We start from the raw sequence: 27,622 nt of genomic DNA, 5'->3' as shown, positions 1-27,622 counted from the left end.
GGTAGATAATATCTGTCAAGTAATATATAGTTTTGTGCACTTATTATCGAGATATGAAATACACATATCAATTTATCACTGCTGTGTCACTGTCGTTTACATTGTTCCATTAGTTAATATCATTGTGATGAAAGTGCGGTGGTCGTCGCACAGCGCGTGTTATAATTTCATGTAAATGAACAATGTATTTTACACGCGTTGTATACGTCATAATTTCTCCCCAAAAAAACAAAATAATTTCACAATGTCAAGAACGAAAAGTAGTGTTCAACATTGTAAAATGTTGACTTCATGACACGGCAAACTCTGCTCATGACCGGAACCGTTGTCTTCGTTGAAAATTCGCCAATTCACCATAACCGTGGTTGAGAACTGTTTAGCTAATTTTTCAAAAGATCATATGAATACTAAGTATTCAATTCATATTCACCCAAACCATAGACCTTAAAATACATATTCTAAGGTCTATGCCCCAACTCGTATTCAAATATTCTTTCGGAAATTTGAGATAATGTTCAAAAAATCCTGGACAAAGATATGTCTGATGACAATACGCAATTCTCCATGCAGTACTAGAAATTATTGCTGATACTAATCACGTTTTTACCGGAAAGTTACTCGAACGTGTAGTAGACGAGCATAATAATACTGTCACATGTCCTTCGTCTTAGCCACATAACCGCCGCAGTTCGCTTCATGTATGTAACATCGAATATTTAGTTTGATGATTGATAAACATATATTCACCGTTGCTTTCATGTTACGTTAATTTTGATTTTGTTAAAGAAAACACAACATAACACAACATAACTTCTTTTCTGATGAAATTTCTCACAGAGAAGTACACGTGATGTTTTACTGGTAGTTATCGTACCCCAACTATAAGTTACGGGAAGCGCTAAGTTCTTTTGATTCAGAGCAATTTACTCAAGGTCGTAAGCAGTCACGATCAATACAATTTCATTGCTAGTGTTGAATTGAGTGACGCAACTTGAATATTACGGTTTCTCGTTTATGTAGCGCAGTTAACAGTATACGCTTTCGTTGCACGCATCTAGCGGACGTCTATATCCAAAGGTAAATCTTCAGGGAAATCATCTGTATTTATTTGTCCCACAGCACGACAACCACTTGATATCGTGTCGATTTACTTCTTATCTTGGTGTTTTGAGTGGTCACTTCGCGTCCCGTCAAAATACCAAAATCACTCAGGCTCGAAGATACGGTATGATATCATTCTAAATTATAGAAGAATAGATCGTTAAAGTTGTAGTCATAACGGCTTCTTGCATAGGTAAGTTATAACTCTGATAACTGCCATACATTATACGTTTCAATGGGCATAGAAAAGGGATGTTTCATGTTTGTGAACAGTCACAAAGAAGCCAACTTTAACGTTGGTGGCGCCTTTCGTACAGCTGATGCCTATTCAATGTACAAATGGCATTGTGTTCGTCCATCTTTCACGCATTTTCTTCCATCTAAAGTGAGATTGTCGAATGATGTGCCAAGAAAGAATACAAACTGTAGCTGTATAGCGATCGTAATCTTTGAAGCATGCAGTTAAAATGGATAGTCATTATTTTGATGGCAGCGGTAATGTCGATGGTCCGAGGTGCATTACTGCGTTATGGCCGTCAATCAAGGCAATTCAAAACTATCAAAAACAACGTCTACATGCCATCGTGGCTGACGTGCGATCTGTGCAAGTTTGGAATCTCGTTAGTGCAGAACAAACTCCGAACCAACGAGACGACTGATGCGATAGCAGACGACGTTGTAAAAATATGCATTGACCTGAATATAGAAAGTGTACGTGTTTGCCGAGACGTCGTTAGCGAGTTCAAGGTCGGTAGCGTAAATACGACTCATTTAAATTATCGAATAATTTTAAGAAAGAAAAATTCCAGTCATTTTACATTTCCATGGCAGCAATATCTGTGGTGTATTCAGTATACAATTGCGTATTCTCTACTGCGTCATCCCGTACGTATATACATATAGGTTATAGGTCAAATATCAAAGTGTAATGACGTGAAACCAACCCTTATCCCCGGCCTTGACCTTAATGGTTTTATTATTCAATGCCAGAGTAGACGGCGAATCGGAGGTTTTGATCACCTCTTTAGTTTTAGGTTGCACATAATTACACATAATTACAAATTGCAGATAATGTTTGTACGATTGACACTGAAATTTATATTGTAATAACGGATAACGTGTTGTGTTAAGGGATGTAATAGTAAACGAAATAGAAATAAATAGAAAAGTAAATCTAGTCAGACGATCTAAATTAAAAACTACCGCATGCGTTTTTTTTTAGCTGTCACCCTGAAGGTGTGTGGTCTTTTGTAATGAGCCGACATTTAGCTAGCTGCGAGGGGCGTTCAATAAGTAATGCCGCTGACCCATTTCCCATAACAGGAGATTAATGAAACTTGACACAGTTATTAGTATTTCTCTACATAGGAACCATCCAGAGTTATGCATTTCTCCCATCGTTTGATGCAGCTCTGGACACCGTTTTTATAGAACACCCCAGGTTGGTCGTTCAACCACGTCGTAACTTAAGAAATCAAGGCTGCATCATCTGCCTTCCTTTCAAAAACAACTTCATGGCTGGGAAGAGATAAAAGTCAGAGGGTTTAAGGCCAGGATGAGGGCGGATTTCATAGCCACATGCTTCTGATCTGGCAACATGCGAGTGTTGGACCGGGGCGTTGTCCTGCAGGAGGAGGATACATTTGCTGATCTTGTCCCGCCTCTTGATTTTGATAGCTTCTCTCAATTTCATCAAAAGTGAAGCGTAATAGGCTCCTGTAATTGTGGTGCCCTTTGCCAGGAAACCTGTCATCACTACTCCGTCCTGATCCAAGAAGACTATGAGCATGACCTTGCCAGCGGAAGGCTGCACCCTTGCCTTCTTTGGAGGTGGTGAGTCCAAGTGCTTCCACTGCATTGACTGGGCTTTGGTCTCTGGATCAGAGTGATGGACCCAAGTTTCATCCTGCGTAATCAGTCCTTTGAAAAACTTTGACTCATCTTCTTGGCATATCTCCAAATTCATCCTCGAGCACTGCACTGGACGCGTTCTTGCTTCTGGAAAGGTGTGAGCAACCTGGGAATCCACCTGGCAGACACCTTATGCATATGCAAATGGTCATGAATGATAATTTCCACAGGCCCTGTACTAATCTCGACATCTTGGGCTAATGGGTCGATCTTTCAAAATGGCTGCCTCAACTTGACGGACAGATGCCTCACCAATGGCAGAAGAGGGACGACCAGGTCTGAGAGCTGTTTCCACAGACTTTCGGCCATGTTTGAATTCACTTTTTACAAGGTCATATGATGGGGCATCATCACCATATGTTTCTTTCATTTCATCAAAAGTCTTCTTTGGTGTGCGTCCTTTCAAATACAAAAACCAGATCACTGCGCGACACTCAACAGGCTCCATTTCACACCTGACTCAGTTCAAACACATGTAAATCAGAAACCACAATTAGTTCAGAGCTGTTTTTTGCAACGTTACCCATATAGATGTAAGTCATTACACATGAAAAATTTCATCTAGATCAGACAAATGGAAGTGAGTCAGGGTCATTACTTATTGAACACCCCTCGTATTCAGATGATCTAAATTATAAACTACAGCGCTTTTTAGAAACAATGTTATGTGACTTCAAAGTTGTTATTTTTCGGACGCAAGACAATGTTTTTAAATAGCACTGTAGTTTATAATTTAGCTTTGTAGGAATCACACTATGTTTACCTGGCACCAACCGAAAAGACACAGTCTTGCACATATTTCGCCTATAACCTAACAACTGTTTCGGGGCTAAACCTAAAAATCCTCGTGAAAGAATCATATATTAACAAATAAGAGAAATTAAAACACAATTTAACATGTAATCTTACAATTAAAAAACTCAATAGAAAAGAATATTATGCAAAATTGGACGTAAATCAACGAGTGGACGTGAATATACAACAGAATGCAAATATTTTGGGGGTGCCAGCTGAGTAAAATCACGCAAGCGCGTAATAACAACGCACTGTTATGAAAGCCTCGCTCTCACGCCTAATAATTTAACCATACTGCATTGCATTTTTAAGAAGCATAGCAACAGATGTCGTGTGTATTTGAACAAAACAAAAAGTCAGAATTTGTTTTCTACTATAACATTATTTATTTGCTTAGGTCCGCGACACTCACTACACAGGGTTACTTGTATTATTATCTATTTTCTCCAAGGACTGGTTCTGTGCGGTTATAACAAATCTGATAGTCAGTCCGGATGAGATGTGTGGTCTGATGCTTGGTCCTTTGTGTGCAAAACCCTACAACCCTTTCGATGAGTGGAATATTACATTTCCCGACGTCCCTAAGCCGCCGGTTGTTCCACCCAGTCCTCCTAAGGTGCGTATAATTATTTTGCTATTTAAAGGGCGGTGGAAGTCGAGTTGTGCATGTGCGACATTTGTGTTGATAAACATTGATTTTCCCACAATCCAATGCGCTCTTCTAATGGAAATCACAAGTATGAGGTTGATCTGGGCGCGATTGCACTGGATGCCGCCGGTGACTCTTTCGATACCTTCCAATCACCTAAAACAATACCTAATTAAACATGGTAACGTCTCAGTTTGTACTCGTTGATCTGCGCAACAGCCAAAGTCGCTATCCTTGTTTATATGAGACCCATATTTCTCGCACATTCGTGGCGCGACGACTACCGCCCTTTAATATCCTGACTATTGGCAGGTTTGTGTAAGCCATTCATTGTTTTCTTTGTTGCTGATGGGAGTTATTTGTTCTAGTGATTTATCCCGTAATAGCAACATTGATATTGAACTGTTGATTTCTGTTCACGTGGTCATTTGCCAAATAGCTCGTACTCGCAAAATGGCCACCGAGAGATTGTTATTGTTAAGGATGCAAAAACAGTTCTCGTAACGAGATTTTAATGGCCATTCTGCAACAGTTACGAGGAAAGTGGCTGGTATATAGGATTAGGTTTTTGTTATTTCCTGAAATTTATGTAACACTGTTTAAGAATTGATTGTTAACTAAGTTATTCGGTGTTATGTGTTTTACCATAACAGTTATTTTCTCCCACTCATCGCGTACTGCATCTATCAGACATACACTACGACAAGCATTATAGGGCTGGAAGTAATGCTAATTGCGGCGAGCCGATATGCTGCAGGAGAGACGATGGTAGACCAGGTAGGTTTAGTACATACATGGATTTTTAAAAATGGAAATTAAGGTTCCCGTCGTTTCCTTCGTGTGTGCGTGTGGCGACAGTGCTCATGTACAACTTTTCTGCAATTCTTTTTCCTTGAATGTCCGAATTAACCGATACGTACGGTTAGTACAGTTACAGTGTTTATCAAGTTTAAATACTAAATTCAGTATTGTTAGTTGATTTTATACTAATAATAAATACATTGGATATGATTTATCACGAATTAAAACGTTGTTCTGCACTTTCATACAAGTATTCGTTCGATCAAACAAATGCAATTCTTTAATATGCTTACGCGTTGGTTATTTTGGTACGTACGAAAAATCACTGCATAAGCCTATTTTTTATCTAACGAATACAGTTGTGTACGTCCGACAACAAAACGTGTAGTTTATAATAAATCGGCAGCGGCAGCATTACTAAACAGCAATATTAAAGGGCGGTAGTCGTCGCGCCGCGTCCTGTTCGATATGGGACTCATAGAGACGTATACAACGCGTGTAAAATACATTGTTTATTTACATGAATTTGAACACGCACTGCGCGACGACCACCGTGACTGCGCTTTAAAACATACATTGCATGTGTTTTCGTCGATTTATTTTTAAATATGGTCTGCAACACTTGCAGTTTTCCATATTGTATTTTTAAATGTGTGCACATAATTTACACTATGCCCAATTTGGATCACAGCTCCCGGTGATGATGGTGCTGGAAAATGGGGTGATTTAAGGAATTGTGATGCGCCATTGTGGTTACTGGATAATCTCTTTCAGCATCTGTCGTCCAGAGAAAAGGCGAGTCACTTTAAACTATTGTCTAAAGAAAAGTATATCATCCACGTCAGATAATCACATTATCATTTCTTTCAGAACCTTTTAAAAACATTCAATGAACGACTGCGATTCTTTGTTGCAGTCGTATTTACACTATCCTTAACATATCATTCTCTGTAGTTTCATTATGTTTTGTGGACCGGTGATCTGCCAGCGCATGATATATGGGAACAGACTAAAGAAGAACAGCTACAAATTTTACATATCATTACACAGATGGCGAAAAAGTACTTAGGCAATGTACCTGTCTTCCCCGCTGTTGGAAATCACGAAAGTGCGCCTGCCAATAAGTAAGTGAAATTGTTTCCGGTCATACATTGTGAAATTCAAACATAGATAACTCACTAATCATTACATAATTTGAATAATTATTCTTGAAGACGTTCACTTCGGACAAACAAATAATTTAAAACAGTAACTGTCAATAAAAATGATCATCTGTGCATGTTGTCCGCTTTTGCAAGTACAAGACTGTTCATAGTATTTGAGAGAATAAGTAATAAATTGAATTGGCAATGTTCATTGGTAATTATTTTCAATCTTGGAACGAGAGTTCCGTCTATGTGAACGGCATTCTTTTGTGTGTTTCATTGCCGTATTTTGAAAAAAAAATATCATGTTTGATAGTCTTTTCAATTGCTCACTTTTAAAATTACCGTAATCCTGAATAAATTGAGTCCGTCCTGTAATTAAACTTATGCATGTACAAAATAATATTCATTTTATAGCCCGTCATGATGTCTGTTCCCGACACCCGTCTTTGTTAATTGAATGACTGCATATGGATCAATGTGCTTGACAAACATCAATAGAAGTATCATAAAACTACAATCACACAAAAAACAGACAGTCATGGAACAATATGTTTAGTCACTACGGAGTTCTAAAAATTGAAAGAAACACAGATCACCCAAAACGCCATATTGTGCATTCTAAACTTGGCATCTCACTGCCTGCTTTCATCTCATAGTTTTCCGCAGCCCTTTATAACTGGGAATCATTCCATTGAATGGCTGTACGATGCTTTGGCGGATACATGGATCGACCAGACACACTGGTTACCTCCGTACACACGTCACACCATCAAAAAGTAAGTACACATAACGAGAAGCACGTCGGATGGATTGTCATTTAGATATAAATCTGTGTAAACATTGAAGTTCATTTTAATTCCAACATTGTATTCATAAAACATGGACTCGCGCTGAATAAACAATGTAATGACAAGTGTATATAAATAGAGGTGCTCATTATGTTGTCTGTATGCACAGGGGAGGCTATTATACTGTACTTATATCACCAGGTCTACGTTTAGTTGCGTTGAATAGCATGTATGGTTACTATGGCAATTTGTGAGTATTTGTAAACACTTTATTTATAATCTAGCCTACATAGTAGATATTCTGATCAAATTATGTAAACTGCCAGTGGTGTGGTTGGTTTACGGGGTCCGATATATATGTTCATACAAATATGACGTTGTTGAACTCTGGTTCTGTTTAGTCGATTACAAATCTTGTGAACCGCAAATTGAATCAGATTTTTTTTAAATCGTTCATGTTTCAATTCATCAAATAAATCTGACCCCCTCCCAGATAAATTGTATGTAATTTTATCAGATGGCAGGTGATTTGGTTAGATTATTGACGTCGTTATTCATCAATACGAATTATATATCATTAATTCCTGCTTTCTATATTTGAGTTTTTACTTCAAAAAATATTTGTTATGACTTATTCTCGCCGTTTATTTATATCATACATTTTACGGAACAACTCAGACAAGCCACATTGCGTGTGAATCAGCAGTATCCATATATTGGCAACGTTTAGAAAATAATCCCAACACGATTCTTTCGATATCCAAGTATGTCTTACGTGACGGTTACTTGTCAAAGTTTGACGCCTAACTGAAATGCTCGACTGCGTCTCAGTCATTTTTGCGAACAGCGCCGCCCACGTCCGGTTATCGCACAACAATTGAAAACACGTCGTTCTTTATTCCCGAAATAATTTGACATTTTGAAGATCCCTTATACCGTAAATAATGATCTGTATTATGAATTAATTCCTCAGTTGGTTGTACCTCAACACCACCGATCCCGCAGGTCAGTTACAATGGCTTATATCCATACTTCAGACCGCCGAAGACAACGAGGAGAAAGTTTATATTATTGGTCATATTCCACCTGGAATAGACGACTGTCTCAGACGATGGAGTTGGAATTATTATAAAATTATTAATAGGTAAGATTTAAGTGGCTTCATAGTCGTGAAATTCGGTGTTTAAACGCGCCGCGTCGTGTTCTATATCAGGGGGAATTCTTCTCCCTGAGGTTCTCCAAACGTGCCAGGGGGAAATTTCGTCTCGTCTCTATACACGTCTGCTTGAGGTACGGGACCGGGAAAGTCACTTAAACTTTACAGTCAAATAGACGCACACAACGAAATACGTTTCAACTCTCGTCTTTAGTTGGTCAGTCGAGCATTCTATATGACACAGCGCCCTGGGGAAAAGTCCCCAAGACTATCGCAAGGCTGACCCAAGACTCTGTCCCTAGACTCTGTCCCTAGACTGCCCCAAGACTGCGTCTCTCGTTGTGTACTCGCCAAGACCAACTAACAACTCTTTTATTCATTTTCAAAACTCTAACCAATTACAAAGAAGTATAAAGACTCTAGGGCGTAACCTTCAATCATACAGCCAATCATACTAAGTACTGAACACGTCATATCTTTTGATTAATCGTTCACTATATTACTAACTGCGAATACCAACTGTCAGAAATAGTAGTCCGGATAGCGTCGGTTATATCGTAATTAGTTCCAAATCGCTGAGTCGAGTTCCGTCCAGGACCTCGCATGAGCCTAAATGATGACAGATATAACACAGCCATTCACTAGTAAACAGCTAAATAAGTCGATCAACAGATACGCGCAAACAAATTCATGACATCTATGTGGGGCCCAAGCGACGAATACAACGCGTGTAATTTACCCGAAATTCGACCGCGTGCTGCGTGGTAATTGTGAACTAGAACATATATAAATGTTATTGGTATAACCCGTATATATCCCGTGTTTTTAATTGTTTCAGTTTTGTTATAAGTACTGGCATTGGTCACGTTTGAGTATACGTAAATTACATTTTGACTAAACCTTTATATGTTTTGTATAATTCTAAACAGTATAGTTAAAGCAGGGGAGTCGTCATCTGCGCATGCGACATACTGACTTAGCGTGTCGTTGTTTACAAACAAACGTCTACCCATGAGCCGTTGCGTTTTAACGAGCGTTGTTATCGTCGCCTGGGACCCTTCTGTTTTAAATGTGTATGGGAATAGATTCTTTTGTTATAACTCTTTGTGTTGGGACAGCCTTATGGCGATTTGAACAATTGCAATATATTATTCTGCAAATGGTTGATAAGAGTCGTCTTTCAATATGCTGGTGGATCATGAAAGATAAGAATAACCATCGTCTGTGACCCTTAGTGAACTTACAATAATACGCATTTCGCTCACTTTTATTTGCGTTTTACGGGCATGCGTCATACAATGCGGAGATGAAAACAAGTCTGCATAACTACAAAGGCCGTCGTACTTTTTTAAGCTTTGTGTGCGTGCACAGTGACTGGTTGGCAAGAACTAGTCGTTTCTCTCCAAGTTAAATAACGACAACATTTTCATAGCAGGTAGTGAGCGACATTTGTAGTCAAACATTCGCTTGCAAAAACGTAATCAAATGACGTCATAGTGCGACGGTCTAGAATCGCCCACCTGATGTGTAATGACTGTAGCACATTAAGTTTGCCTTGTTCAAATTATTACAATACAGGCCAAGAATAATTAAAATGAATCGTTTTACATACTCGTTGCACATAGCGTATAAATTACAAATTAAAAAAATAAACAATTCAAATACAAGACAAATCATGAAAACGTAAGATAATAGTGCTGTGCTACTGAAAACGTGTTGCAGGATATGTTAACCAATACGCTTGTACTCTGTGATTGAATTAACATGATATGATTTGAGTAATCGTCTAAACCATTCAGCCACTACACTATACTTTCCATTCAGGTATGAAAGTACTGTTGTTGGTCAGTTCTTCGGACACACACATTTCGACCATTTCCAGATTTTCTACGATGAGGAAACCTTGTCGAGACCTCTAAACGTGGCGTACATTGCTGGAAGTGTCACTACACAGCCAACCATGCACCCTTCATACCGAATATACGAGACGGATGGATTCTACTTAGGAAGCACTAGGGTATGAATTTAGATATCATATATGTCCCGAGAATGTTAGCTGCAATGCTTTATATGGGCGTGTCATGTTTGGCGCGTTGTTTTTGTTTTTCGAGGATTTTTTTTTTTGAAAACTTTTTTTTAATATAGGAAATGATATACATACAATCAACGGAACATTTACGAAAGGGTAAAGTAACATGACAAGACGTAACTGATCATAACTACCAATGAAGTTTCTATTTGTGAATAAATACTTGTATAGATTTGTATCGACATAATCAATTTATTACAGTGCTCTTCTTTCTCTAGATGGTTTTGAATCATCATACATATATATTAAACATAACTGATGCCAACTTAACCAATAAACCAGTTTGGATAAAGGAGTATTCTGCGAAGGTAAGAAATGTATATATTAAGTGACATTATATATTGAATCAGTTCATATTTATGAGTAATTGTTTCAAAACTCCATAAGCACTCATTAATATGTGTCCTGTATATGCAGGAAGCGTATGGCATGAATTGGTTATTCCCGAATGACTGGAATAGTCTTGTGAAAGAATTTAAGAAGAATAAAGAGCTGTTCAATAAATACTACACGTAAGAACTCGAAATATACTTTTTTTAATGTGTTATAAATTTAATTTAATAAATGTACGTCTTCTTTTCGCTATTCATTATTCAATACTATGTAATCTATTCTGTAAATAAATTACTATATGGCATACGAAAGGAAAAACACAGTTAACAAACTATAAAATTTAGACTTGAATTAATGTATAGTTTTGAAGTTCAATATCTTATGGACTAACATGTTTTTTGGTATAAATTGTTTATATTATACTACATATATCTTGTCTAAGACGAAAGAAAACACAACCTCGTGTGTGCAACGTGGGTTATTCAAATAAAATGGTAGGATCATTTGGGCAATGTGTTTTTTTTTTCAGTAAGAGAAGTGGTCTGACTTACCCCAAAATGTTCATAAATCTTTGTTTTTATAATCACTATACAGATATTATTACAAGAGCCATCCTGTCACCGAGTGTGACGATTTCTGTCGAAAAACGATGATATGCGACATGCAGAGTGGTCGGTCATTTGACCCCGAGTTATGCAATTTATAATGAAACGTACACGGACAAGAAGCAGTAGAAGAGATGACTTGGTGCTAATTATGTTGAATTAAAATATTACTTAAAGTTATTATCGAAAAGTTTACAATATTGGATAAACTATTACTATGGCAACTAACAATGAGAATGATGACGCAGATCAACGAGTACGAACTGACACGTTTCCAAGCTTGAATTAGGCAATTTTCATGTGATTGGAAGGTATCGAAGGAGTCATCGGCGGTAATCAGTGCAAGTCGCGCCTAGGTCAAACCTCATACTTGTGATTTCTATTTGAAGAGCGCATTGGATTGTGGGAAAATCAATGTTTATCAACACAAATGTCGAACATGCGCAGCGCGACGACTACCGCGCTTTAATAGTTACGATGGTATTTAGTTGGATCGTTTGATATAGACACATTGATTATGAGTACTGATCATGAGAGTACTGCATATACCTAATTTATTTTCATGTTTTGTGCATAATGAATGCAGTCTTCTAATTGAAAGCCTTCTCATCTGTTTTTTACACACATTTTGAATTTGCCAAGATATAAGGCCTCGTCTTTGAAGGCAGGTTCACATACCGCTAGAATATAGACTGGTATCATCGTTGTTGTTATTATTGGTAATTTGGCATATATATTTGCTGAGATAATAAAGAAATATTTTATTGAGAAAAGATATACAAAAGATGATACTGTGTTCAAGTTGTATGATCAATAACAATTAGTCGTATGTGTGTTTTTTTACGTATCTGATTGGCAGATGTATATTAAATATTGTTTTGTTAAAATAGTAATTATGTTACTGGGAAAAAATAATGAAAAATAGTACTGGTCGATTTATTTGGATTTTCAGTCCTCGTGTGTCTGTGCATTTACTGCTTCATACTAAGTACCAAATTGTCATTTGAACATTTCCGAAATCAATCACATATCGCAAACCTGTTTCGCCTGGAAATTGGTAAACAAGGATGGATCAGTGTAAATCACCGTCCCACAAAGACACATTAATGGGTCACTTCCTTTGGCTTTGCAAAGCACCCAATGAGAGCTGGTTCTTGTCGCTATTTTGGAACCTATCATGTGTTGAATCTTAGTCGATGACGAAGAGCGCCATCTGCGTTCAGATGAAAATGATTCTAAGAATACAAATGGAACTTTTACACATACAACTATGTCTATCAACAGACTGCCCTCTAACAATTACAAATAAGTGAATTATGAATACAAATGAAGATGTAACGAATACAAATACAAATTTCATAAAAAAACAAATGCAACTTTGTATTACAAATACGAATTGGGAGTTTAGGAATTCAAATGGAGATTGATTTTACAAATACAAATGAAGGTTTTATGTATATAAAGATTTTATTTATTTATTTATTTATTTATTTATTTATTTATTTATTTATTTATTTATTTATTTATTTATTTATTTATTTATTTATTTATTTATTTATTTATTTATTTATTTATTTATTTATTTATTTATTTATTTATTTATTGATTTAGTTAGTTAGTTATATTTTTATTTAGTTATTTAGTTATCACGAATGTCCAAAAATAACACAATAATAATGATAAAAACAACAATTACAAAATAATAAAAAAATATGAGAAATAAAATAAATAACAATAACATTAGAACCGCAACAAACCACCTCCATCTCTGAATCAATGTTGATATAATAATCATTTTTAAGTTTGATAAAGTTGATCAATAAACCCATCTTATCTGACATAAATGTATTTTCACTGGCATAATGGTCTATTGGTCTATGAAAGTTGTCCCTTCAGGAAAAGTGTGTTGACCTTTCCACATTTTCGGTCATTGTGACGTTACGCAAAGTCAAAACTAGGTCAACCTACTAGTATATATTTAAACTCTGCTTGTCAACTGAAGATGAGTAAATTGATGCAAACGCATTTTTGAATTTTTACCCCAAAATGGGTGTTTTTGACCCAAAAAATGATTTTTAATTTTGGCATCGCCCAGTGGCGGATCCAGCAACATGTATTGGGGGGGGGGGGTCTAAGCTACGCTTAAGATATACAGAGCGTAAATCGCAGAAAAGCTATGCGTAAACCAGATAATACGAATCGTCATGCGTTTGGGGGGGGGGCATGGCCCCCTGCCCCCCCTCTGGATCCACCACTGGCATCGCCCCTGATGTGAAACCTTACTATATAATGACGTCATTTAGCATAGATGCCTGCTTGTAACAAAACATGCCGGAAAAAAATTGAGCACTTTTCTACCTTCTGCTGGCTGTCTGTACTACATAATATTTTAATCACTTTGACGGGAAGTATTTTTTTTATTATATTATGTTATTTTCTCTTTGAAAATGATATTGGTAATGATGTTCTACAACATACCAATAGTGCAAAGGATGTGTACCAGATAATGTACATATTCATATATTAACAGGTATTGGAACACTTAGTAATATCATTAATTTAATTTTAAGAATGTTGTACAATTTTCATTAATGTCAATAATTAAGTTACGTTTTTAATTATATTTGCTGTTTAATCTCCGTCTTAGAATGTATGTAACTGTTGATACTGTTGCTAGGTTATTTCAACAAAGCTAAAAAACTGCCGCAATCACTCATTTCATGGAAAAGGAAAAAGTATTTATTTTCCAAAAAATGTCATAAATTTAAAACAACGATGTACAGTACTGTCAGAAGTGTTTTTTTTATTTTAACAGCCATATTTTCAACACAAATCTGAATATATATTTTTTCCCTGTAATCTGTGCATGTCGTTTTTTTTATCTGTCATTCACTGTCGCACCCAAAGTTTAAAAAGCGTGACCTCAACGCTGATGGCGCACTTTTTCTTCTAGATCAGGTGATCGGTCTCGTGACCTACTTAACTTGTCACGCCATTAATGTTTGACACAAACAACAACGAAGACTTGCCGAGCGAAGTGTTTTAGTAGAACATGGATGTACTTCCATGGTATAGCGGATGATTTTTTTGTTGAAAATTAGTATTTATTGATTTTCAGCCCCCAAGTGACTGTGGTTGAATCACCCGGTATCTGTCTGTCCCACTGCACTGTGAGTCCGCTACTACACAAGGAGACGTCGTCTTGTAGGTACCTGGTTTGTCTCCCACCATCCGATTTAGTGCAACACGATTATTGGCGGAGCATGGTTTTGAAAGCGACCGTTATATTGGGCCTGTTGTTGGCGATCTGTGTCAAGTTGGGCGCCCATCCCGTATACTATATGGACCAAGGTCTTACAGCCAAATCTTCACGACTCGAGAAGCTTGAAAAGCTGGTATACCATGAGCTGCATGCATTCCAATCGAGAGTGAACAGCCTTGATTTGACATTATCTGTATCGTTAGAGTGCGAGGCGTGTCGTTTTGGAGCCGAGTTGATACACATTTTATTTACACAGAACATTACTGAGAAAGAGGTCGTATATCTCGTGTCCGAAGTCTGTAACGTAGCTAAAATAGAAAGTACTCGAGTTTGCCAAGCCGTGGCACTAGAATTCAAGGTAAGCCAAGTAACCACTGGGACAATCGCGCTAGAAAACTGCGATCCACATTTTCAAGGCCAATATTTACTGCTTTTAGCATACAGGTGAAGATCAAGGAAACACATGAACACAAATCATTGTCTAATATGGAATAATTGTGGGAATCTGAAATGGGGTGACTACTAATAATAATATGATGGTATCAAATTATTACTGATTGATTTCATGACATGCCTATTGCCAATCAGATTTGCGCATTACAGATAGTCATATTCCTTATGTATGGCTTTGTAGGATCTAGCAAAAAAAACAAAACAAAAAACAGAAAATTGTTTACTGCTTAGTTGCCCCATGGAAGGTACTAAAGTAAGTACCATCCATGGTTGCCCCAAAATGCCATGCTAGGATTTTTGCCGGTTGGTGTATAGTACACCACCCAGCCAAAATAGTAGCATCATTTTTTCAAGATTTTGATACAGACTAAATTAAGTACATTATTACATATGTACTGCAGTTTATTTTGATTCGTCCTTATTCGGACAGTGATTCAGATTAGTGATTAGTCGTCTGATTATTTTTTTCACACAGACAGTGACACGCGTTCTTCACTGACACGCGTTGCTAGGGCGTAACACTATCTTAGAACATATTAATGGGCAATGGGGTTCCCTGACCTAAATTTCATCCCGGTTTGTTGCTCGCTTTTTCTTTAATATGAAATAATCAATATGGAACATATGTAATAATAACAAAACCCCCCTTCCCCATGGCTTTTGTTGCGTATGGAAGTTATTTCCACTCAAGATGCAATATATTCCTCTGTACTTTCACTCGCTTTGTTCGTAAAAGTATGGACGCAGGATACACCGCATCACTCGTGAAAATAACTTTCATACGAAACGAAAGCGACGGAGAGGGTGTGGGGTTCTGTCATATTATTTTTTGCTAAATCCTGCCATGCTTATACTTAGATTTCCAATCTCCTGTGGTTCTAATGTGAACTAGAACGCCATGTGATATACAATGGTGACACCATGTGTAAAAAGTAATTCTTTGTCTTGCTTTAAGCTGCTGAAATTAGGTGTATCAGTCACTGCTCCTGAAAGAGTTTGTATATTTGTGTGCATACATGTATATGTATTGAACTCTACAAATACAGGGCTTGAAATTAACACTAGCCCATGTGTACAGATTACCAAATCTTATCCTGGGGCTACCATTTTTTCAAAATTACCGGTAGTAGCCAACCTTGGCAAAAATTTACCAAAAATTAGTATTTTGTTTTTGAAAACTGGATGTCCTACAAAATAACATGTATTTATTTCTATTCACACTTTTCTGCATCTTGATAGCTCTGAGTACCTTAAAAACCAGATAGATACCAAATATAATTAGTGACTACCAGTGGGAATCGAAATTACAGGATAAAGGAGACGATCGATTAAGTCAAGGAAAGAGACTTTATTATACGATATAGACTACACGAATACTATACAGCTACTGCCAAATAAAGCGTGTGTTGAAAGTATACATACAGTGTGGCCGGAAGTTTGGGTTTACGTAACTTGTTACTGAGTAGCCAATCAACTAACTCAATAATAATTAACTTAAGTACATAACGTATCTCTTTGTGGTTTCCGCAGTTCGATTGTGGTTCCGACACTACCAGCTTTTAAAACTGGTAGCCCATCAGACTTCCAAGAAATTTTCAAGTCCTGAAAGGTGTCAAATTCTTTTTTATGATTTATTCAGTATAATAATACAAATGTTCACCACAACAAGCTTAGATATACCGTTTTAGTAAAGCCTCAATTGTCAATGAGTACTTTTGAGTTTGGAAGTTTTTTAAATCATGAAACTAAAAACACTGATTAAACCAATAAAATAATGCAGAACTGATCAGAAAAGCTAAAAATAAAATAAAATTAGCTGTTGCAACATGTGCATTTCCATGAATTTCGTAAGTCAGACAGTCGCAATGATTTGTATAAGTGCACATTTTGCTGAGGTGTGCTTTTGCAAAATTTCACTCGCCTTCTGCCCTTATATCCTGAAAATTTCTGAAAAAATGGTGTTCATTATTTAAATGGTTACAGGTACTATAGTTACAGAATGTTATGAATGCTTTGAACTAGCTACATGCCATTTTTGTTAAATTTGACTGAATCGGTCATTTACTGATTGTTGCAGAATGTGACTACCCCTGGTAATTGTTGACCAAATATAGCTTTTTAGCATTTTAACTTTCCAGAAATATACACATATATTTTTTACTAATATGAAAGAAACATTTTCATAAATACCGGTAAGCTCAAAATACTTCAAAACAACAAAACAGATGAAGAAAAACTAATATTCATTTTGCAAAATAAAGATGAGGAAATACTAATAAATTAAGGAACTCGTGATTTTTCCTACTTCCTGTTTATGTATTCAAATGTTGTCATGTGATGTGTCATGTGATGTAAGCTCTATTTATATCCACTCTAATGACACCCCCTAAAATAAAGCAACTGTCATTTCTACTGTCAAGTAATCATACATTAGAAATGAGTGTGTTGGGGCCTATATGTCAAAAACCACTCTGATCCATTGCAACATGTGTTTCCATGTGTTTCTTCAGTAACATAATGCAGAAATGATGGTGTCAAATACTTTTATTTTCACCCAGAATTCTTTTTACTATTTTTGCTGAAGGAGTGATTACAAAATACAGTGGTCCATTACATCAGTTTTGTCAATGTGTTTCTTTGAAATGTTAAATACTAAAAATATAGCGTTCTAACTGAATGTGTGTGTTGTTATGTGTTCAGTCAACAGTGGCCCATTACCACAATTTTGGTGATGTGTTAAGTACTACAGTGGCCCATTACCACAATTTTGGTGATGTGTTAAGTACTACAGTGGCCAATTACCACACTTTTGGTGATGTGTTAAGTACTACAGTGGCCCATTACCACAATTTTGGTGATGTGTTAAGTACTACATTGGCCCATTACCACAATTTTGGTGATGTGTTAAGTACTACAGTGGCCCATTACCACAATTTTGGTGATGTGTTAAGTACTACATTGGCCCATTACCACAATTTTGGTGATGTGTTAAGTACTACAGTGGCCCATTACCACAATTTTGGTGATGTGTTAAGTACTACATTGGCCCATTACCACAATTTTGGTGATGTGTTAAGTACTACAGTGGCCCATTACCACAATTTTGGTGATGTGTTAAGTACTACAGTGGCCCATTACCACAATTTTGGTGATGTGGTAAGTACTACAGTGGCCCATTACCACAATTTTGGTGATGTGTTAAGTACTACATTGGCCCATTACCACAATTTTGGTGATGTGTTAAGTACTACAGTGGCCCATTACCACAATTTTGGTGATGTGTTAAGTACTACAGTGGCACATTACCACAATTTTGGTGATGTGTTAAGTAACAAGTGTCTTGTACGAAAAATTTCACCAAACTGCGCTATTGTGGCCTGCTACAACAATATTGCTCTAGCATGAAGTTGTACAGTGGCTTATAGCTTCAGTTTCTTCTATGTGGGAGTCTGTTCATAACAGAGATAGATACATCAAAGACTGCTCTCATTTAGACAATCAGTTGTCAGTAGGCCTTGTGTTATACAGTGAAAGCCATTTTGAAAACCACAGGAAACTCCTACAGTGACCATTGACATGTACATGTATTGCTACTGTGGTTTGGGGGAATGACTGATTCATTTGTTGAATGTTTACCATGCTTGCATCACTCTGTGTGTCTTGTTATGTGTTAATTAAACAGTTTTACAATGAACAATTTAGTCTAATGATGACTGATACTGAAACAGTTTTATTTTATTAAAGTAGAGATGCAGGTTCGTGGGCACTTGGGAGTGACATTTTTTTTTTGCTTTTTATTATCCAAACAGTCTTGGCTATAGACTGTTAAAATTTTGTAGAATTGTGAATAGTAGAACATACTCAAAAAACGATTTTAAAATATAGATAACAGGTGCAAACATTCTCTCCTTTGAATGCTTAGCAAGATTTAGCAAGCTGTACATAACTAATAAAAAATAAACATGGTGAAAAAAAGAAATGACGGGATCTCCATACTATGCACTATATTTAACTTTTAACAAAACGATAATACATTTCAATTTGGAACTGTTACAGCCATTTCAATTATGAGCATTAGCAAACTTCTTACTGAGTGAATTGTTATGCAAATTAGCAATTATCTCAGCTTCTTTTTAGTGCACATCCCAGAAAATAGCTCCTAGACACTTTGACCTTTTGTTTTGAAATTTTCACAAATGATTGACAATGTGTTTATCTTCAAAATGCTGTCGAGGCAAATTGTTATTGGTTTAACAGTGTTACAACTATCATACAGACTACTAGCCTGGGTTTTTATAAAATCACTTTTGACCAAAAAAGCACATTTTTGTGCATATTTCAAACTACAGTGTCCATAAAAAAAATACTAAAAACATTTTAAAATTCATACAATAAGCTTTCCGAAAATATATAGTTTTGTGGACAAGGAGGTCATCTTGGTTTCCTAATTAACTAATTAAAATATCTGACAGGTAAACTGCATCTCTATCTTAAATTGGTACTGCTAGATATTAGCTAAAATCATTTCAAAGTAGCATTCTACTAAAATATCTCTCCTTTTAAGAAAGCAGATTTTAAAACACATTTTCTTATGTTCATTTTTCTAGGACGAATTTTTCTATGTCGCTGATAATCTTGTACTGACTCCGGATGAAATATGTGGGACATTAATCGGCACCTCCTGTGGACATCCATATAATCCAACCACCTTCTGGAATATTACGCTTCCTGCTACACCAAAACCTCCCATCATCCCACCTAAACCACCCAAGGTAAAAGCTTAAAGCGGAAGGGTCATTATCTGTTTATGCATGGGAATTGAGTTCTAAGCGTTGATGATAACGCACACTAAATATGCAAAGGCTCATGGGTTGACGCTTGTTTGTAAAGAACGCATGCACAAGGGACCACTCCTTCGCTTTAATCAATATAACGTTATGTTGGAAATAAGTATGCAAACCTCATTCTAAATTTTCATGTATAATTAATAAAATGAACCATTGAGGTAAATAATCATTTATTTATTTGCATAACAATAGACTCCCAGGACAAGAGAAAACAAGGAAAACAGAATCATGTCAATTGATTTTCTAAAAATGTATGCATAGGTCTTGATTAGCCTCAATCAGATTGGTGGGGTGACCTCAGCTAATTTGCATAGAAATGAATAATGTTTCTCCCTCCAAAGATTGTTATGTTAGGCAGGGTTACCAGAAACACAGAATTTATTTTATTCGGCCTTGTTATACCAGGATAATGATGACATAACTCGACAGATAAAATAAAACAAAGTGAAAAGCATATGAAGATACTGACAAATTCAGTTGTGGATCCAGGCATACAGCCACTTACAACTATGTGGTATTCAGATTTGTAAGAAGGTACCAGAAATGAGAATGCTTGTCCAAACTTTGAATAACGAGACACATTCATTGGTAAATCCTGGATCGTCCACTGCATGTCTCTGTTACAATAATGACTACAAATGGAATGTGGTTTTCATGGCAAAATGCATTATTTATCAGCGCACACATATTATGTATATTAACACATCACTATCTGAAAGCTTCCACAGGGATATTCTATGACTGGAATTGTTGCTCAAAAATAAAAAAAATAAAATCAGGCCCAACTGAAAAAAACGTTTACAGTAAAAAATGTCATGTATTCTTTCAACATGACGCTCAAGTTTAGCTGTTCACACAAATTAATGTAAATAAGACACTTTGTTGCCAAGCTTCGGCACATAAATTGAGCAATTTAAAATGGATGTCAAGCTGCATAAAAATAAATAAAACAAATGAAGATGTCTGATATTGTACATTTTATATCGTATTATTAATTAATTAATTTTGCAATTATTATTTATTATTCAGAAGGGAGCGCCAATATCCAGAGTTCTGCACCTAGCCGATATTCATTATGATCGTGACTACATGACTGGATCTAATACAGAATGTGGCGAACCTCTATGTTGCCGATCCAATGATGGGCCTCCTGGTATGTACACAGCCAAATTTTCAGAAATACTATCAACTACATTGCATACTAAAGCCGGGTAGTTGTCACCTGTGCATGCATCAGATGGCCATAGCGTGTCATTGTTTACAAACAAGCATCTAACCACGAGCCTGTGCGTTTTTAGTGTGTGTTGTTATCGTCGCTTGGGAGGTGACGACCCTCTCGCTTTAAATGCTCTATTTTCAGCTATGGAAAGTGAAACATACACTCCTGTGTGTATTGCCTTGTGAAAACTAAATTGACTTTTATTTATTTTTTTTAAATAAATACATTAGTTTCAATATATGTGCACATTCTTAATCCCCCTCCCCCCACCCCCACCCGCCAGCAAACGCATAAAGGACAAATTAAAATACACCAGTAGTTCAAGTTCACATTCATGTAAATTTTTGACTTATGACTTGCAATGATAACATCCATGATAATTTTAAGCCTGTGGAACATTAATCGTTATTGTTAATTTAACACAGAATATTTTTTTTTTAATTTTTACAAAAACATTTCAATATTGCAGTAATAATTAATTACTTGATTAAAATCAGGATGGGAAGCAATTCAGATGCGTACAAATAATGGTATTCATTGGTTCTTGTGATGTGTTATTTGTGGTCCCATGCGAAGCATACAACTAGTGTAAAATACAATGGATATGCAAAATTTGAAATTAATGTGTTTGATTTTCTGAATCGTTCTCAGTTATTAATACTTACATTGAATTGATTAAAATAGAATGTTGTATATTGTATGTAAACAAATGAAAACTAAATTGGCAATTTTGAAATATAACTCACTGTAAAATACTTAATTTCCACTTGGAATTTATTTTCGCTATTTTCGCTGAAGGGATATTCAGTGAAAATAAAACCCAGTAAATATACCTTTTTTCCTATATTTCACATTCAACTCCTAAAAAATCAGTGAAAATTAATTCCAGCCAAAATAAAGTATTTTACAGTAATTACATGTAAGACGCCTTAACCTGATCAAAGTTTAACATTCATCCAGTGATGAACATTGTAGTAAAAGTGCAATGACCTTTTCTAGAAGAATTTATGTTAGTCTCAAACAGTTTATTATCTTCAGTAGCTTTTTACCAAAGTCTATGAGAAGTGTGCCAATGCAACTCTAGAACAGAAATTGACAAGGGTCAATGCACTTTAGACATGATATTCAGGTACAGATCTCTAGCGCAGACAGGAAGGTCAATTAACTATTCACACCATATCAACATAAAAAAAATATTTACAAAACAAAGAAGAATTGTAATTTCTTTACGACTATATTAAAAATTATTATTATCATTATTAGCCCATTCTAATAAAACATGAAATCAATGTTAAAAGATTAGCAACTTGTATGTTTAGGGCACCTAAATAGTTGTCTCTCCCATCTGTGAATGTAACTGGGTCTACCTGACATGCAAACGGTCTTGGGTTAGAGTGTACTCTGAACACAACTTTTAAAGGTCACTCTCAAGGTGATCTTTTGTACAACAATACAAGATTATTATGAGAATACTGCAGATGAGTGATTGTATCAACAGACCTAGACTTAGTGCATAATTTTGCACTATTCTCGGATAACCTTATTTTTATCATTTTCCTGTTTGCAGTAATAATTTAATGAGAGATTATAGCCTGCGATGACAATCAAAAACATTTTGTATGTCCAATGTAAACTAACAGAATGTGACTTTAATATCTTGTACGGCATCAATGTTGGTGATATAGTTTACCTTGTAATAATAATAACAACCTTTATTGATATCGTATCCCTTCTGGGATCTAGATTAGAATACAATAAGGATATAAGGAACAATAAAATACATAAGTAATAATAATAATAAAAAAGAAATAAATAGTAATACATGTACTGTGAAAATATTATTATATAAATATTTTTTTGGTGTTATTTTGAGGCAGCTGGTAAATTGCTTTTCATGAAATTCTCTTTTATTGAAACAGTCGCTGATAAACTTGGCAATTGCTTGGACGGTTTCAGAATTTTTGTTATTGAGAAGTGCTTTCAGATTACCGGATAAGTTTACGTTTTCAAACAAAGCATCTCTTTCAAATTTGTACTGGTTACAATTGAAGAGGAAGTGTTCTTCATCTTCAATTTCATTGGAGTCACAGACAGGGCATGTTCTATTTAAGACATCTATGTTGTGATATCGCCCAACTTCAATCTGAAGTATGTGGGCACTTATCCTCAGTTTAGTCATAGATGATCTGTGGATGGGGTTTTTAATAATTTCAAGGTATTTTTCAAGTGCAAAATCAGTTTTCAGCTGTCTGTAGGTACGAAGTTTATTTTTGTGATTAGTGCCTTTATTGTCATTATGCATTGTTTCTTGTATTTTGAAACATGTGCTGCTATAGCTTTTTACAAATCCACTATGAGTGTAAACATATTTGAGTCCTTGCAAAATGAACATAAAACATACTTTATACATGGCTATATAGAATATTAAATATACTTTATGTATAGAAACATACATTTAAAACATAACTTATGTACTGCAAAATGAACATAAAACATACTTTATACATGGCTATATAGAATATTAAATATACTTTATGTATAGAAACATACATTTAAAACATAACTCATGTACTGCAAAATGAACATAAAACATTATACATGGCCATATAGAATATTAAATATACTTTATGTATAGAAACATACATTTAAAACATAACTTATGTACTGCAAAATGAACATAAAACATACTTTATACATGGCTATATAGAGTATTAAATATACTTTATGTATAGAAACATACATTTAAAACATAACTTATGTACTGCAAAATGAACATAAAACATACTTTATATGGCTATATAGAATATTAAATATACGTTATGCATAGAAACATACATTTAAAACATAACTTATGTACTGCAACATGAACATAAAACATACTTTATACATGGCCATATAGAATATTAAATATACTTTATGTATAGAAACATACATTTAAAACATAACTTATGTACTGCAAAATGAACATAAAACATACTTTATACATGGCTATATAGAGTATTAAATATACTTTATGTATAGAAACATACATTTAAAACATAACTTATGTACTGCAAAATGAACATAAAACATACTTTATATGGCTATATAGAATATTAAATATACGTTATGCATAGAAACATACATTTAAAACATAACTTATGTACTGCAACATGAACATAAAACATACTTTATACATGGCTATATAGAATATTAAATTAAATATACTTTATGCATAGAAACATACATTTAAAACATAACTTATGTACTGCAACATGAACATAAAACATTATACATGGCCATATAGAATATTAAAAATACTTTATGCATAGAAACATACATTTAAAACATAACTTATGTACTGCAACATGAACATAAAACATACTTTATACATGGCTATATAGAATATTAAATTAAATATACTTTATGCATAGAAACATACATTTAAAACATAACTTATGTACTGCAAAATGAACATGAAACATACTTTATACATGGCTATATAGAATATTAAATTAAATATACTTTATGCATAGAAACATACATTTAAAACATAACTTATGTACTGCAAAATGAACATAAAACATACTTTATAAATGGCTATATAGAATATTAAATTAAATATACTTTATGCATAGAAACATACATTTAAAACATAACTTATGTACTGCAATATGAACATAAAACATATATTTTGCACTGCAACATATTTTTTAACAATATTTTAATTATTCTGTCTCACATTTCATTCATGATTTTATTCTTGTTCCTACAGCCCCTTCAAAACCTGGAGCTGGAAAATATGGTGATTACAACAATTGTGACGCACCAAGAAGTCTAATAGAGAATGCTTTTCAACATCTAAGCAAAAATGAAAAGGTAGGCTTAACAATTTCCTGAATTAGAGCTTTGGAGATTATATAGCATAGAAAAGAAAAGCTGTTGAAATATTTTTGTTTTTTGCCTTCAGGCTTTGAAGGAAAATATGCGTCTTTGGGCATTTTCATTTGTAGTCGTACTTTTCATTAATCCGATCCATTCTACTGATTTCGCAGAAATAATGTGTAGACCGGAGGAAAACATTATTTACTAGTAAACTGATTTAGTTTTCTAGTTTTCGTTATAATAGCAAAAATAAATTACAACTGACAATAAAGTTTTCTAATGTATTTGTTTCTTCTTTATTTATTAAAAAATCTGTATTTAATTGCTCATTGCATCATTTCATTGTCATCATTCAGTTTGATTACATCATCATGACTGGGGACCTCCCGGCACATAATATCTGGAACCAGTCCAGAAGCGACCAGCTGGAAGTTCTGAAGGAGATCACAGATATGTTGCTGAAGTACTTCCCAGGTGTTAAAGTGTACCCTGCTGTGGGAAACCATGAAAGCTCTCCAGTCAACAGGTCAGTTAAACAAAAACTGGGAATATGATTGTATACCATGTTTCGCTTTGAATAACATTCGGTTAGAATTATCAGATGGTTTATTTTGTAAAAGAAGGCTAAAGTTTGATGCTCAAATTTAATTACATACATTGGCAGCAGGCTGCTCTTTTAGACTTTCAACTTCAAATAACATATTCTGCAAACATTTATTGAACAAGCATGTCATTTCCTTCTTGTTTTGATTCAAAGCATGTTTTCTCGCAATTATTGTACTGTTAAAGTCCTAATATAAACCGCATACGTAATAGTAACCGCACCCCCAATTCCGGCTTCGGGGTTAAAGAGTTCTTAACAAAAATTGAAAACTTGAAAAGTACCTATTACTAACCGCACCCCCAATTCAACAAGGCCGTGACTGACTTCATTGTTTCAACCAGCTGTTCCAAAACGGCATTGTTCCTAATCCTATTCATTTGTTTCGACAACATGGCTAAAAATATTCACACCTATTTATTGTTCAGCGGTGATAAGATGTCAGACAGGCAATGAAACTGCTTTTGTTCTGGCGGCGATCTCTGTCAATACTCTTTCTGAATACGTCTGTGTTTCATAAGTTTTAGACAATGAGCTTTTATCACCGTAAAAGTGTTAAACTGAGCATTGAAGAATAATTTATCTTTCGAAAACAAATAATTTCTTGATTAAAAAAAAAATCATGCCATTTTCCCATGGAAATCAAAGGCAAAAGATTATCGGTAAATCTCTTCCGTGTTCACCATGAGGTCGCTGAACTGTCATTAACATATTTAAATGAGCTATGTAATTTAGACACGTGGGCACCATCCAGCATTTTGATTGGTTAATTAGCGACTTGACCTATCCGATCAATAATACGTCCCCGTGAGCATTCAAAAACATGGCGGATATCGTATCGGCTGTTTACATGTGACTGAAATCATTCGCTTATGGGGAAACCAAGTTGAATTTTACTTGCATTTTATAACGAATTTATTTTTCGTGCGTTATTGTAATCACTACTAAATAATAATCACGAATATCAACACTTCGAAAACAAGTAAGTTATTCACTTGTGACCCGCAGCATGGCCGGATCGAGCTACCGTTATGTGATCATTTGCTACTAAGCAGTGCATTCGTGTTTTTATTTGAAACTTCTGTTAGAATATACTTTTCGTTACCAAGAAAATTAAAAAAATAAATGCATATTACATTAAAAATACCGAGTATTTTTTGTATCATGTTGAATTTTTTTTTGATTGACTGTAATTTTTCAACATTTCGTAACGCCTATTTTAGAACCCAAATAAGGCCTTTCACTCTTCCCCGACACCTATTCAAGAGATTGTACGGTGTATTGTTTGTTTTGTGCATGTGTTGTGGACAAAAAATGACCACGCCCATTTAGTGATTGCAATATGTACGTAATAGAAACCGCACCCCGAACTTGAGCTTTTGATCCCAATTTTTAAATTGATACATTGTAATATAAACCACGATTTATAATAGGACTTTAACGGTACAATCATGGTTGTCTTCAAAAGCCCCTTGTGCTGTCATTTTTGATAAAAATATTAAAAAAAATAAGCATACAAATAAATACTATAGAGGTCATTAATTAACATGATATTGTAAATACCTTAACATAACCCAATATTGGGCTCTGTCTATGTTTCTGTGTGACCACTACTGAATACACCCAACATTGGGCTCTGTCTATGTTTCTGTGTGATCACTACTGAATACACCCAACATTGGGCTCTGTCTGTGTTTCTGTGTGACCACTACTGAATACACCCAACATTGGGCTCTGTCTATGTTTCTGTGTGATCACTACTGAATACACCCAACATTGGGCTCTGTCTGTGTTTCTGTGTGACCACTACTGAATACACCCAACATTGGGCTCTGTCTGTGTTTCTGTGTGATCACTACTGAATACACCCAATATTGGGCTCTGTCTATGTTTCTGTGTGATCACTACTGAATACACCCAACATTGGGCTCTGTCTGTGTTTCTGTGTGATCACTACTGAATACACCCAACATTGGGCTCTGTGTTTCTGTGTGACCACT

The 27,622-nt window shown here is 35.3% G+C and overlaps 2 protein-coding genes across 2 annotated transcripts in view; both read left to right on the top strand.

Moving 5' to 3' along the window:
- Nucleotides 1–1,447: 1,447 nt before the first annotated feature.
- Nucleotides 1,448–12,160, top strand: LOC100377278 (sphingomyelin phosphodiesterase-like). Its single transcript, XM_078010705.2, has 12 exons — nt 1,448–1,848; nt 4,259–4,423; nt 5,110–5,233; nt 5,949–6,052; nt 6,212–6,381; nt 7,062–7,181; nt 7,363–7,443; nt 8,167–8,337; nt 10,174–10,366; nt 10,657–10,746; nt 10,856–10,950; nt 11,366–12,160. The coding sequence occupies exons 1-12, from the start codon at nt 1,558–1,560 to the stop codon at nt 11,475–11,477; spliced, it is 1,716 nt and encodes a 571-aa protein (XP_077866831.2). The 5' UTR covers nt 1,448–1,557; the 3' UTR covers nt 11,478–12,160.
- A 2,206-nt stretch (nt 12,161–14,366) lies between these two features.
- Nucleotides 14,367–27,622, top strand: part of LOC102805850 (sphingomyelin phosphodiesterase-like) — a 28,781-nt gene continuing 15,525 nt past the window's right edge. The window contains exons 1-5 of the mRNA XM_085507780.1: nt 14,367–14,996; nt 19,699–19,863; nt 20,968–21,091; nt 24,912–25,015; nt 25,378–25,547. Coding sequence (XP_085363906.1) covers nt 14,640–14,996; nt 19,699–19,863; nt 20,968–21,091; nt 24,912–25,015; nt 25,378–25,547 — 920 coding nt within the window. The 5' untranslated portion in view covers nt 14,367–14,639. The remainder of the gene's footprint in view (nt 14,997–19,698; nt 19,864–20,967; nt 21,092–24,911; nt 25,016–25,377; nt 25,548–27,622) is intronic.

Source organism: Saccoglossus kowalevskii, chromosome 14 (assembly GCF_978046115.1).
Source record: "Saccoglossus kowalevskii chromosome 14, keSacKowa6.1, whole genome shotgun sequence".
Classification (NCBI taxonomy): domain Eukaryota; kingdom Metazoa; phylum Hemichordata; class Enteropneusta; family Harrimaniidae; genus Saccoglossus; species Saccoglossus kowalevskii.
Note: the sequence above shows the minus strand (reverse complement) of the source record. Positions and strands in the feature narration are given on the sequence as shown.